The sequence below is a fragment of the Saccopteryx bilineata genome, chromosome 8 (genome assembly GCF_036850765.1).
Source record: "Saccopteryx bilineata isolate mSacBil1 chromosome 8, mSacBil1_pri_phased_curated, whole genome shotgun sequence".
In the NCBI taxonomy this organism is placed as follows: domain Eukaryota; kingdom Metazoa; phylum Chordata; class Mammalia; order Chiroptera; family Emballonuridae; genus Saccopteryx; species Saccopteryx bilineata.
Window position 1 is genome coordinate 52295795 of NC_089497.1, and position 13148 is coordinate 52308942.

The 13148-nt window shown below is 45.0% G+C and overlaps 1 protein-coding gene across 2 annotated transcripts in view; it reads right to left on the reverse strand.

The window, feature by feature from the left end:
* SEMA5B (semaphorin 5B) overlaps positions 1-13148 on the reverse strand; it is a 135253-nt gene that overhangs the window by 17170 nt on the left and 104935 nt on the right. For both annotated transcript variants that reach the window (XM_066241394.1, XM_066241393.1), the window contains exons 5-7: positions 1453-1515; positions 992-1090; positions 328-541 (exon numbers count right to left, since the gene is read on the reverse strand). In XM_066241394.1, coding sequence (XP_066097491.1) covers positions 328-541; positions 992-1090; positions 1453-1515 — 376 coding nt within the window. The remainder of the gene's footprint in view (positions 1-327; positions 542-991; positions 1091-1452; positions 1516-13148) is intronic.

The following is a 13148-nucleotide window of genomic DNA, read 5'->3' on the forward strand; positions in this document are numbered from 1 at the left end:
GGTCAATCCTTGCTCAAGGCCACACAGCTAGTTAGTGGAGAAGCAAGGATTCAACTCCAAGGGACAGGAAACTCACACTACTCTCCCCAGCCTCTTCTTTCCCATCAATTCCTAACTCTTTCTGTCCCTTCATAGCTTGCCCTCCACCTGTCCTGGTTACTCGGGGCATTTGTGATTTTAGACAGAGTCATCTCCTTGGGCAAACACGTGCCCCTCTCTGGGCCTCTTGAAGAAGCCAGTGTGAGCCCTTTCAGAGGCTGGGCAGGAAGGAGGATTGATAGGGGTCAGAACCAGAGGACCCCCCCCAAGGGGGCTGTGCCTCCTTACCATTGAGCCACTTGGAGTTATACTGGGCAGTGCGAAGGGGCGGCCCACTGCCCAGGCTTCGGTAGATGGCAGGGTCTCGCCCCGAGAAGTCAATGACTGTGGCTGCGTAGAGCTCCCCCTGGGAGGAGATGACAGCTGTGGAGTTGTGGCGAGGGTCGTAGGGGCAACGGGCCACGCCATTGATCTTCTCCATCGTCCGGCTGAGGTTCCCCACCTGGGGATGACGGGGAGATGGGGGTGCTTTTCCCTGAGAGCCAGGGCTGCCTGCTTTTCCAACTCCGAGTTTCATTTCCTCCTGAGCCCCTGGTGTCTGAGGACTTCCCTCCCCAGCCCCCTCCTCAGTGCCCACCTTAGAGCCCCTCTGCGGAAGCCACCCTCAAGAGGGAAGGCTGCCAGGACCTCCCCCTGCCTGTGGCTCCTGATGAAATACAGGAGGCCTACTTCACTTCAAATTGCCATAAACAAGAAATAATGTTTTTATAAGTATATCCCAAATCTTGCATGGGATATACTTATGCTAAAATATCATTTGTTGTTTATCTGAAATTAAGTCTAACTGAACACCCTTTCCTTGTTTTGCGGTTGTTGTTTGTAAACTTGGCAACCCCAGTCCATGGCTGCCCGCCCCCCGTGTGACTGCGCCCCCCCGCCGTGCGGCCCCCACCTGCCTGCTGGAGCACACTGGGGAGAAGGCATTGGTCCCACACATGAACACTCTCCTGCCGGTGACGATCAGGACCCGCACGTAGTTCTGACATTCCTCCTGAAGCCAGAGGGGAAGAAATAAAGGGACAAGCTCTCCACACACAGTGCCGGGTGTCCTTCCCTTACACCACTGCACCGAAGACATTTGACATCACTCCCTGTGTCCCTGCTCCGCCTGATCCGAAGTTCAGATGGCAGCAGTGGGCCCCCCCTGCCCCACACCTCCCTCTCGGGCGTTCTCACTGCATCCCTGCCCACTCAGATGTGCAGGGCTGGTCCTCGCCTGTACAGGAGCCCCCAGCTCATCCAGCCTGGGCCTCTGCGCGGGCGGCCTTGCACCCAAACGTGCCTGTCCATCCCCGAAACCACAAGCCTCCTGCTGGCTCCAAGCCAGGACCCTGGACCACCAAGGCCATATACCTCCGTCTTCCCTTTGCTTTGGCAGGAGCGGCGTGTGTCCTCATTGGAGGCCCACTCTGTGGCCTGTGGGAAGAGCATACAGACATCACACAGCTGTGCCACGTACCCCCAGGGCGAGCAGCTGTCTGGAGTGGACAGGAAGCTGGGAAAGGCTCAGGGACAGTCTGCAGGGTGAAGATTCCTCTCACTGCATCCACATGGACTCAAAGGGTGCCAGATCTCCTTACCCGCTAAGAGGTGGACATCCCCCAGTCCAACCCCCTCCCCACCTGCGTGGGTCAGGGGAGGCTCGAGTCACAGCTTCCTCATGCTGCAAACCCACGCAGCTCTGTCCTAGGTAGCCCGGGCACTGGAAGTGGACACCTCAGTGGGAAATGGGAGATGTGTCTCCATTACACATGAGATGAGTCCCTCAAATGAGTGGGAAGCAAGAAAGGCTAGATTTTACAAACCTTAGAGACTGGAGATGTATTTAATTTTCCCACCACAACCTTGCAAAGTGTTGTTTTTAGATGAAGAACTTCTGCTTTCCTAATTGCTCCTGCCCCCAGCTCTGCACTGTCTGCTTCCCTTCTTATTTTATTTATTTATTTGTGTGTGTGTGTGTGTGTGTGTGTGTGACAGAAACAGAGAGAGTCAGAGAAAGTGACAGATAGGGACTGACAGACAGGAAGGGAGAGAGATGAGAAGCATCAACTCTTCACTGCAGCTCTTTAGTTGTTCAGATTGCTTTCTCATATGTGCCTTGAGGGGAGGGGGGCTACAGCAGACTGAGTGACCCCTTGCTTGAGCCAGCGACCTTGGGCCCAAACTGGTGAGCCTTGCTCAAACCAGATGAGCCTGCGCTCAAGCTGGCAACCTCGGGGTTTTGAACCTGGGTCCTCCGCGTCCCAGTCTGACGCTCTATCCACTGCGCCACCACCTGGTCAGGCTTCTTCCCTTCTTGCTCCCCTTGTAACATCACTCATGCTCTACCGTGGGGTAATGTGCTTGGGAACACAGCTTTCACTCAGGGACCCAGAGAACAGTGTTATGTCCCCAAGTGCCCATGGCACCAGGATAGGGCTGTCTCCCTCCCCTTTTATCTATTCGGTCTCTAGTCTCTCCCAGCCTCTGAATGAGCAGCTGGAGAGAGATGTGATACCCTTCAGGTCCAGGCAATGTCAACAGCCCTGGTGTGTGACTCATTAGGTATTTCTGGGTCACATGTTTAAACATGAACTGCCTACCTGTCCTGGGAGACCCTGAGCAAGAAGCTCTCTCATTCAAATGGTGAAAATAAAATAAAACCCGCTTTTAATTTCTAACAAAGCTCCTCCTGGCTGTGAAGTCACTGCCTGCAGAGCTCCAGGGGTCTGGTGTGAACGGTGAGGAGGGAGCAGGGAGGGAGAGCTGCTCTCTGCTTTCCAGACTGCAGCCCACCCACAGCCCCAGGACGGTTGCTGGGAGGTGGGGGTGGGGGCTGGCTCCTGCAGACCCTGGATTCAGGAGTGGGGTGAGGAGCTTGCGCTCATGCTGCCGTGCAGGCCTGGGGCTCAGGCCTCTGCTCCCAGACCTTGCGGAAGGGAAATGACCTGTGGCACCTAGCCACATTGCCTTGAGGTTCTTTTGGACAGGAGCAATGGAGCCATCCATATACTCATGGCCCAATCAGCTTCCAGGCTGAGCCTGGCAGGAGAAGAAAAGAGGGACATAAACAGAAAACCTCACACCTTGCAGATAGAAAAGAGAAGTGAGCCTGACCTGTGGTGGCGCAGTGGATAAAGCCACGACCTGGAATGCTGAGGTCACCGGTTCAAAACCCTGGGCTTGCCCGGTCAAGACACATATGAGAAGCAACTACGAGTTGATGCTTTCCGTTCCTCCTCCACCTTTCTCGCTCTCTCTCCTCTCTCTAAAATCAATAAATAAAATCTTTGAAAAGAAAAGAAAAGAGAGCTCTAGACAATGGATGGCTGCATGGGGACTGACTGTGTGGGCAACGGGTCTGTGGGGGCCTTGAGACCCCTGAGCGCAGGGGCACTTCGAAGGGGTCAGCCTTGTTCCTACCGGGGTGGGAATCCCTTGGGTGGGGGGAAGGTAGGTGCAGTTGAAAGGAGTTAGATAAGGTTACGCTGGGTTGACCCTGGGATAGGCACTATGCCAGGGACTGGACACACTTCTCTCTGATCCTCACCACAGCCAGTGAAACATGCAGCCTTTTGCTCATTTTACAGGTGAGGAAAATGAAGCTCAGAGAAGTTGAACAATATGCCCAAGGTCACAAAGCTAATTAGCAGCAAACCCAGACAGTCGGCACCAGAGCTCAGCTCTCTCTGCTATGTCCTGCCGCCTCTCACAGTGGGTAGATTTCTCAAACCAAAAGCTAGAACATATGGCTATGTATATGTATATGTATATTTGTAGTGATAGCAGCACAGAACGGGCTTGAGTAGTTTTATTTTTAAAATTATTTTTATTAATGTAATGATACACAGAGTTGAAGAAGTTAAATAGTATGAAAAGAATTATTTAAAAAACCCAAGTAACCTACCCCTCCCACATGCCAACCTCATCTCCCAGGGACGGCTACTTTCAACTCTTTCTCGGTGTGTTTTTTTATTCAGTTTTTCAAAATGCGTATCAATCTCAGCCTTCATCTTCTGACTTCCTGTTACCGAGGTGAAGATTTCCCCCACTACCTACTCCCGTTCTCTCCTACCTCAAGGCGCACACACACTTCCTGTCTCCCCATCGTCCCACTATAATTACGTAATACTAATAATACTAATTATTTAATCTTTTAATATGATAGTTAATATTTTAAAGTAAAACTCAGCATCGGTATTTACATTATTATCAATATGTAAAAATTGTTCGCTCTTACCAACTAATACCCCAGATTACACTATTAATTGAATCTGAACCACTCAGCATATAGGCTGCCAAACTCTTTTCTTACTTATATATATACATATATATATACACATATATATATATAATTTATTTATTTATTTTTTGTATTTTTCTGAAGCTGGAAACGGGGAGAGACAGTCAGACAGACTCCCGCATGCGCCCAACCGGGATCCACCTGGCAAGCCCACCAGGGGCGATGCTCTGACCACCAGGGGGCGATGCTCTGCCCATCCTGGGCGTCGCTATGTTGTGACCAGAGCCACTCTAGCGCCTGAGGCAGAGGCCACAGAGCCATCCCCAGTGCCTGGGCCATCTCTGCTCCAATGGAGCCTTGGCTGCGGGAAGGGAAGAGAGAGACAGAGAGGAAGGAGAGTGGGAGGGGTGGAGAAGCAGATGAGCACTTCTCCTGTGTGCCCTGGCCAGGAATCGAACCTGGGACTTCTGTACGCCAGGCCGACGCTCTACCACTGAGCCAACCAGCCAGGGCCTCTTACTTATATTTTCAATGTAAACATATTGACAGTGCTCTTATTTAGACATTTTAAATCAATCTTGTGCATACAAAAAAGAAAAATGTAAGCAAAATTAAGTATACTTAACCCTTCTTTGAATGCATAGTTCATCTCTTCTGAATCATTTCTTATTCAGTTGCCAGTGCTCATTTCTGTTGTTATTGTTAGGCTTGCTTGTTTTAGCATGTCATTCTTTGAACCATTCAGGCTGTCAGGGATAAAGCAATTCTTAGAGAGTATTCCACTCCGTCCTCCAGAATTCTCTTCCAAGCTGTGGACCCCTATTTGCAGGTTTGGATGCTGGCACTTTCTTGATCCTACCAGAAGGTGTCCACAGAAGGTCTTCTGACAAGCCAGGGCTTCTGTTCCCTCCTTGCACAATTCTAAAGTGGTTTGTGGACTAAAATGTCAGTTGGTTGGCATTGTAGAATCAGAACACAGGAATAACGATGAGCACAGGCAATGACAACTCCATCAGGACTGCAGTCTGGCTGACAGTGATTGTAAGATGCCTTCAACTGAAAGACATGGCCTGATGATGTTCAGACTCTTTAAAATGTAAAAATGTGTGTATTTGGGAATCAAGGAAGTTTGCCTATTCTGTGAGGTTTTCTTTTTTAAATTGAATTTGTTGGGGTGACATTGGTTAATAAAATTAAATAGGCTTCAGGTGCACAATTTCACAACATCATTTCTATATTGCATTGTGTATTTATCACCCCAAGTCATATGCCCTCTATCACCATCAATCCCCCCTTTACTCTCTTCTACCTCCCCTATCCCCCTTTCCCAGTATAGTAATCACCATACTGTTGTCTGTGTCTATGAGGGTTTTTTTTTAAATTTTTCATAAGTGAGAAACAGGGAGGCAGACAGACTCCCACATGCACCCCTACTGGGATCTACCCAGCAAGCCCCCTATGGAGTGATACTTTGCCCATCTGGGGCTATTGCTTTGTTGTTCAGCAACTGAGCTATTTTAATGCCTGAGACAAGGCCATGGAGCCATCTTCAGTGCTGAGGGCCAACTTGCTCCAACCAAGCCATGACTGTGGGAGGGGAAGAGAGAGATAAAGAGAAAAGGGAAGGAGTGGAAAAGCAGATGGTTGCTTCTCCTGTGTGCCTTGATCAGAAATTTAACCTGGAACATCCACATGCCAGGCCGATGCTCTACCATTAAGCCAACTGGCTAGGGCCTGTTTTTTGTTTTTTGCTTAATTCCTTGACCTTTTTCACCCAGCCTCCCAATCCCCCTCCCTTCTGACAGCAATCAGTCTATTCTCTATCTATGAGCCTGTTTCTATTTTGTTAGTTTCTTTTGTTCATTAGATTCCACATATAAATGAAATCATATGGCAGGGGTCGGGAACCTATGGCTCATGAGCCAGATGTGGCTCTTTTGATGGCTGCATCTAGCTCACAGACAAATCTTTATAAAAAAATAATAATAACGTTAAAAATATAAAACATTCTCATGTATTACAATCCATTCATTTCCTCCTGCTCATGATCATGGTTGCGGGTGGCTGGAGCCAATCACAGCTGTCCTCCAGGACAACACCAAATTTTTATTGAATAATGCATAACATACATGGGTCGTTGTGAGGTCAGGAAGTAAACTTCCCTCCTTTTAATCAAATAGTCAGCTAGCTAATTGCAGAAACCCTTTTGACAAAGAAGATGGCTAAAAGAAAAAGAGATGAGGAGTATCATACTTTTCAGCAGGAATGGACAGAGGAATTCGCCTTTGTGGGGAGAGCAGGTTCTGCAGTGTGTCTAATTTGCAATGATAAAATTGCATTGTTGAAAAGGTCAAATATAAAGCAGCACTTCGACACATGCCATACTACATTTGCATAAAAATATCCAGCAGGGGACAGCAGGAAGAAAGCATGTCAAGAGCTACTGTGCAGAGTGCAAGCTAGTCAGCAGCAACTCCGTGTTTGGACCCAACAAGGTGACTGGAATTCGGCTAGTTTTGCTGGTGCTTTAGGAATTATGAAAAACGGAAAGCCATTCACAGATGGGGAGTATGCCAAAACATTCATGCTTGATGGTGTCAATGAACTTTTTGATGACTTTTCGGATAAAGACAAGATAATCAAACAAATAAAAGACATGCCTCTGTTGGCAAGAACTGTTCACGATCATACCATCATGATGGCAAATCAAATTGAGGCAACACAAGTGAAGGACATAAATGCAGCACCATTCTTTTCTCTCGCTTTGGATGAGTCAACAGACATAAGCCATTTATCCCAGTTCAGCGTGATTGCAAGGTATGCTGTCAGTGACACACTATGTGAAGAAAGTCTTGCTGTTTTGCCTATAAAAGAGACAAGAAGAGGGGAGGATTTATTCAAGTCTTTCACTGAGTTCTCTAAAGAAAAAAATCTACCGATGGATAAACTTATTTCGGTGTGTACTGATGGTGCTCCGTGCATGGTGGGGAAAACCAGGATTCATAGCGCTTCTTTGTGAACATGAAAAGAGACCCATCCTAAGTTTTCACTGCATCCTACATCAGGAGGTGCTTTGTGCTCAGATGTGTTGGGAGCAGCTTGGTGAGGTGATGTCGCTGGTCATTCGGGTGGTCAACTTTATTGTTGCCCGAGCTTTAAATGATCGCCAGTTTAAAACACTGCTGGATGAAGTTGGGAATAATTATCCTGGTCTGCTTCTGCACAGCAGTGTGTGTTGTTGTCAAGAAGAAAGCTGCTCAGCCATTTTGCAGCTTGTCTGAGCGAAATCTGGACTTTTCTTGAAATGAAAAGCATTGAGCATCCTGAGTTAGCTAACACTGAGTGGCTCTTGAAGTTCTACTATCTCATGGACATGACTGAACATCTGAACCAGCTCAATGTGAAAGTGCAAGGCGTTGGAAATACAGTCTTATACCTTCAACAAGCAGTGTTTGCATTTGAAAAGAAGCTGGAACTCTTCATCACCGGCATTGAAACAGGTCGTTTACTACACTTTGAAAAACTGGGAGAGTTTAAAGATTCATGCACAGCAAGTGACCCTGCTCAACATCTTGATCTCCAGCAGCTAGCGGGCTTCACATCTAATCTCCTGCAGTCATTCAAAGCGCGCTTTGGAGAATTTCGTGAGCGCACTTGTCTTTTTAAGTTCATCACCCATCCATACGAGTGTGCAGTGGACGGCGCCGACCTGAGTTACATCCCCGGTGTCTCTGTCAGAGATTTTGAGCTACAAGCTGCTAACTTGAAGTACTCAGACATGTGGGTGAATAAGTTCAAGTCACTGAATGAAGATTTGGAAAGATTTGCATGACAGCAAGCAGAGTTGGTGAGCAAACACAAGTGGGGAGAAATGAAAAAACTTCAACCCGCAGACCAGCTGATTGTCAAAACTTGGAATGCACTTCCCCCCACATACCACACACTGCAGCGTGTGAGTATTGCTGTACTGACAATGTTTAGTTCTACTTATGTATGTGAGCAGTCTTTCTCACATCTAAAGAATGTTAAGACCAACCTATGATCACGTTTAACAGATGGAAGTCTCAACACCTGCATGAGGCTTAACCTCACCACGTATCAACCAGACTACAAAGCCATCAGCAAAACCATGCAGCACCAGAAGTTGCATTAATGGTAAGAAGTACTTTATTCATCATTGGTTAGCAACAGCATAACAACGTTATTAAAAATAATTCAGAGACTTACTGTACTTTAAAAGTGTTGGTCTTACATAAAATGCACACATTTACTTGTATTTAGTGTTAAACATATTGTATGGCTCTCACGGAATTACATTTTAAAATATGTGGCGTTTATGGCTCTCTCGGCCAAAAAGGTCCCCGACCCTGCCCTATGGTATTTGTCTTTCTCTGAACAGCTTATTTCACTTAGCATAATATCTCCCGGTCCATCCACGCTGTTGCAAAAGGTAAGATTTCCTTCTTTTTATGGCTGACTAGTATTCCGTTGTGTAAATGCACCACAGCTTTTGTATCCACTCATCTACTGATGGGCACTCGGGCTCAGTGGTGGGATTCAGTCAGTTAACACTGGTTCAGCAGAACCAGTACTTAACTTTTTGTTGAGTTTAGTGAACCAGTTGTTAAAATGGCACTTGTAATCTAAGGTTGGCACCTGTGCAGTCGCCCAGTGTGGAAATCACAGGTTTACATTCTTTATTTATTTATTTATTTTTTTCATTTTTCTGAAGCTGGAAACGGGGAGAGACAGTCAGACAGACTCCCGCATGTGCCCGACCGGGATCCACCCGGCACGCCCACCAGGGGCGACGCTCTGCCCACCAGGGGGCGATGCTCTGCCCATCCTGGGCATCGCCATGTTGCGACCAGAGCCACTCTAGCGCCTGGGGCAGAGGCCACAGAGCCATCCCCAGTGCCTGGGCCATCTTTGCTCCAATGGAGCCTCGGCTGCGGGAGGGGAAGAGAGAGAGAGAGGAAAGCGCAGCGGAGGGGTGGAGAAGCAAATGGGCGCTTCTCCTGTGTGCCCTGGCCGGGAATCGAACCCGGGTCCTCCGCACGCTAGGCCGACGCTCTACCGCTGAGCCAACCGGCCAGGGCTTCTTTATTCTTTTTTAACGTTCATCTACACAACAGCTTATTCTAAGTGCCCGTAGTAAAGTTCATTCTGTCCATAGGTGAGAACAATTGCAAATGAGGATGCCAGTCAAGAAGCAATATGGAGGGTGGAGGGAGGGGCAGGGTATAAAGAGGGACAAATACAAGGTGACGGACGATGATTTGACTCTGAGTGATGGGTACACAACATAATCGACTGTTGAAATTATGTGGAGATGTTTGCCCAAAATCTATGTATTCTTGTTGACCAATGTCACCCTGTTAAATTGAATTTTCTAAACAAAAATAAATAAATAAAAATAAAAAGGAAGCAATATGGAAGTATCTTAAAACATTTTTATTGTTTTATTGTCAGGTATTATTTAATATTTTTTCACTAATATTTTAAAACTTTTTCATATAGCATAATCTAGTTTTGACGACTTCTTTTATTGTTCTTTTTTTAAAATTTTTTATTTATTTTACAGAGACAGAGAGAGAGTCAGAGAGAGGGATAGACAGGGACAGACAGACAGGAATGGAGAGAGATGAGAAGCATCAATCATTAGTTTTTCATTGCACGTTGCAACAACTTAGTTGTTCATTGATTGCTTTCTCATATGTGCCTTGACCGTGGGCCTTCAGCAGACCGAGTAACCCTTTGTTGGACCCAGCGACCTTGGGTCCAAGCTGGCGAGCTTTTGCTCAAACCAGTTGAGCCCGTGCTCAAGCTGGCGACCTCAGGGTCTCGAACCTGGGTCCTCTGCATCCCAGTCCGACGCTCTATCCACTGCGCCACTGCCTGGTCAGGCTTATTGTTCTTATTTAAGTATTTAATTCATGAAATAATAAATTACCTTTTAGTATATCACTTTTTTATACTTAAAAGGGTCATTAGAGTAGAGAACTGCTTGTTAAATTATTTGAACCCCACTAGTGCTTGGGCTGCTTCCAAATCTTGGCTATTGTAATAACACTGCAATAAACATAGGGTTGCACATATTCTTTATTTGTTTTTTTAGTGAGAAAGGGGCAGCAGACAGAAGGACAAACAGACAGGAAGGAAGAGAGATGAGAAGCATCAACTCATAGCTGTGATGCTTTAGTTGTTCATTGATTGCTTTCTCATATGTGCTTTGACCTGGGGGCTCCAGCTGAGTCAGTGACCGTGGGCTTCAAGCCAGCAACCTTTGGGCTCAAGCCAGTGACCATGGAGTCATATCTGTGACTTCACACTCAAGCCAGCGACACCACGCTCACGCTGGTGAGCCCGTGCTCAAGTTGGCAACCTTGGGTTATTGAACCTGGGTCGATACTCTATCCACTGCACCACCATCTGGTCAGGTATATTCTTTAGAATTAGTGTTTCAGGTTTCTTCAGATATACTCCCAGAAGTGGGATTGCTGGGTCATAAGTAGTTCCAGTTTTAATTTTTTGAGGGAAGTTTCCTTTCCTGACCAACTTTTTGTTTTTCCTGAATTGAATAATTGTCTTGATTTTCTTCATGTGTTTGTTTTGAAATTCAAATGATTAATTTTTCCAAATGCCCAATGGGTATTAGAAGTTCTTCTTAATATTGTTTGCTAACTGCATGTACACAAATGGTTTAGATAACGTGAGTTCCCACCCTCTTCTTCTGCTCCAGTATGGACTGAAGCCTCCTACCTGCCTATTCACCTGGGACTTCTCTCCTCTCCTGTCGCTGAATCCCATATTGCCCTCTTTCTTGGTTTACGTGCTTATTTTGGTAGAATACATCTCCAGTATCTTTCTAAGAAAAGGAATACGGTAGATCAATTTTTAACAATTCTTGCATGTCTCATTAAATCTCTGTTCATGCTTGATTGATAGTTTCAATATAGAATTTTTGGCTGAAAATAATTTTTTTTCACTCAGAATTCTAAAGTCATTTATTCCTCTATTGTCTTCTAGATTCCAGAGTTGCTATTTGGAAGTCTGATGTAATTCTTATTCCCCATCTTTGCTAGTACTATTTTCTTTCAGCTCTAGAAGCTTTTAAGACCTTGTCTTTAATAACAGTATCCTGGATCTCATACTGATGTACCTGATGTGCAGGTCTCTTTTGGGAACGTGATCAGTTCCTCCACTGTAAAGACTCATCCTTTGTTATGGCAAATTTTCTTCTGTTTTTTAAAGAGAAAGAGGGAGACACTGATTTGTTATTCCATTTATTTATGCATTCATCGGTTGATTCTTGCATTGCCTTGACCACGGATCAAACCTGAAATTGTGGTATATCAGAACAATGCTTTAATCAAGTGAGATACCTTGCCAGGGCTTGGCAAATTTTCTTGTTATTTTGTTTTTAATTTCTTCCTCACCTTTTTTTTGTTGTTGTTCTTTGTGGTAACTCTTATTAATCTAACTCACTGTTGGTCCTTGGGCATTGATCATCTAGTTTTCTGTTATTTTTCTCCTGTTTTCCATTTTTTGCTTTTTTGTTCTTGATCTAATTTATGGAAAATTTTTCTTCAACTTTATCTTCTAAATTCAAATTTTATTTCCACAGTCACATTTTTAATTTTTGTATTTTGAATTTATTGTTTTATATACAAAATATACTTTTATATCACAGAAGAGTCTAAATATTTTTCTTTTCTTTCTTTCTTTCTTTTTTTAAGTGAGAGGAGGGGAGATAGTGAGATAGACTGCCGCATGTGCCCCGATTAGGATCCACCTGGCAACCCCTGCCTTGAGCTGATGCTCAAATCATCCAAGCTGTCCTCGGGGCCCGGGGCCAACACTCAAACCAACTGAGTCACTGGCTGCGAGAGGGGAAGAGAGAGAAGTAGATGGTCGCTTCTCATGTGTGCCTGACTGGGGATCGAACCCGGGACATCCATACGCCAGGCTAATGCTCTATCCACTGAGCTAACCAACCAGGGCCTAATTATTTTTCTAATTAACTTCTGAAAATGTTTTCTTTTATTTCTTGTATTGATGCTGTTTCTTACAGTTTCCTTCATTTTGTTTGCTTTTTGTCTTTTATCTTTTTCACTTTAGAGGCTTTCCTCAAATGTCTGGTGATTTTTGGCTATTTGTTAATATTAGAAAATAAATCACTAACCATTTTCTACTGTAAGGAACCAAGCCTTCTTAGAGAAATAGCTAATTCCAGGTCTGGGGTAAGGAAATGTACAAGGTGAAGCTGAAACATGTCATCAGTAACAAGGATGCAATTCAAGATGACTAGCATCATGTCTAAAGGCCTGGGAGTCAACTTGAAGCAGCCCCCTACTGGCGAAAGGTGGGATAGTCATGAAAGATAACTAATGCGCAGATAACAGTGTTTAAGGCCATGAGTCAGTAATAACAATAATAAAAGAATAAAATTAATTGATCACCATTGACAGATACTCATTATTTGAAAACTGCTAAATAAAGAAAAAGTATCAAACATTTATTCTGCCTGTCCTATATGACTGTATCATTGAATAACCAAATAATAAATGAGAAGTTTCTCTTTGCAAAAGTAGTCCAGCTAATGATACATTATCACACCTAAAGAATTAATGGACCAGAAAACAATCAATAGCTGCTAACATAAGAACCCCAGAGAAAACTATGTATTTTTTTTTTAAAAAAAAACAACTACACAATAACACCTATAAAGTAATCTTACTAGAATCTAAATGAAAGAAAGTCTTTTTTTTTTTGTATTTTTCTGAAGCCGGAAACGGGGAGAGACAGTCAGACAGACTCCCGCATG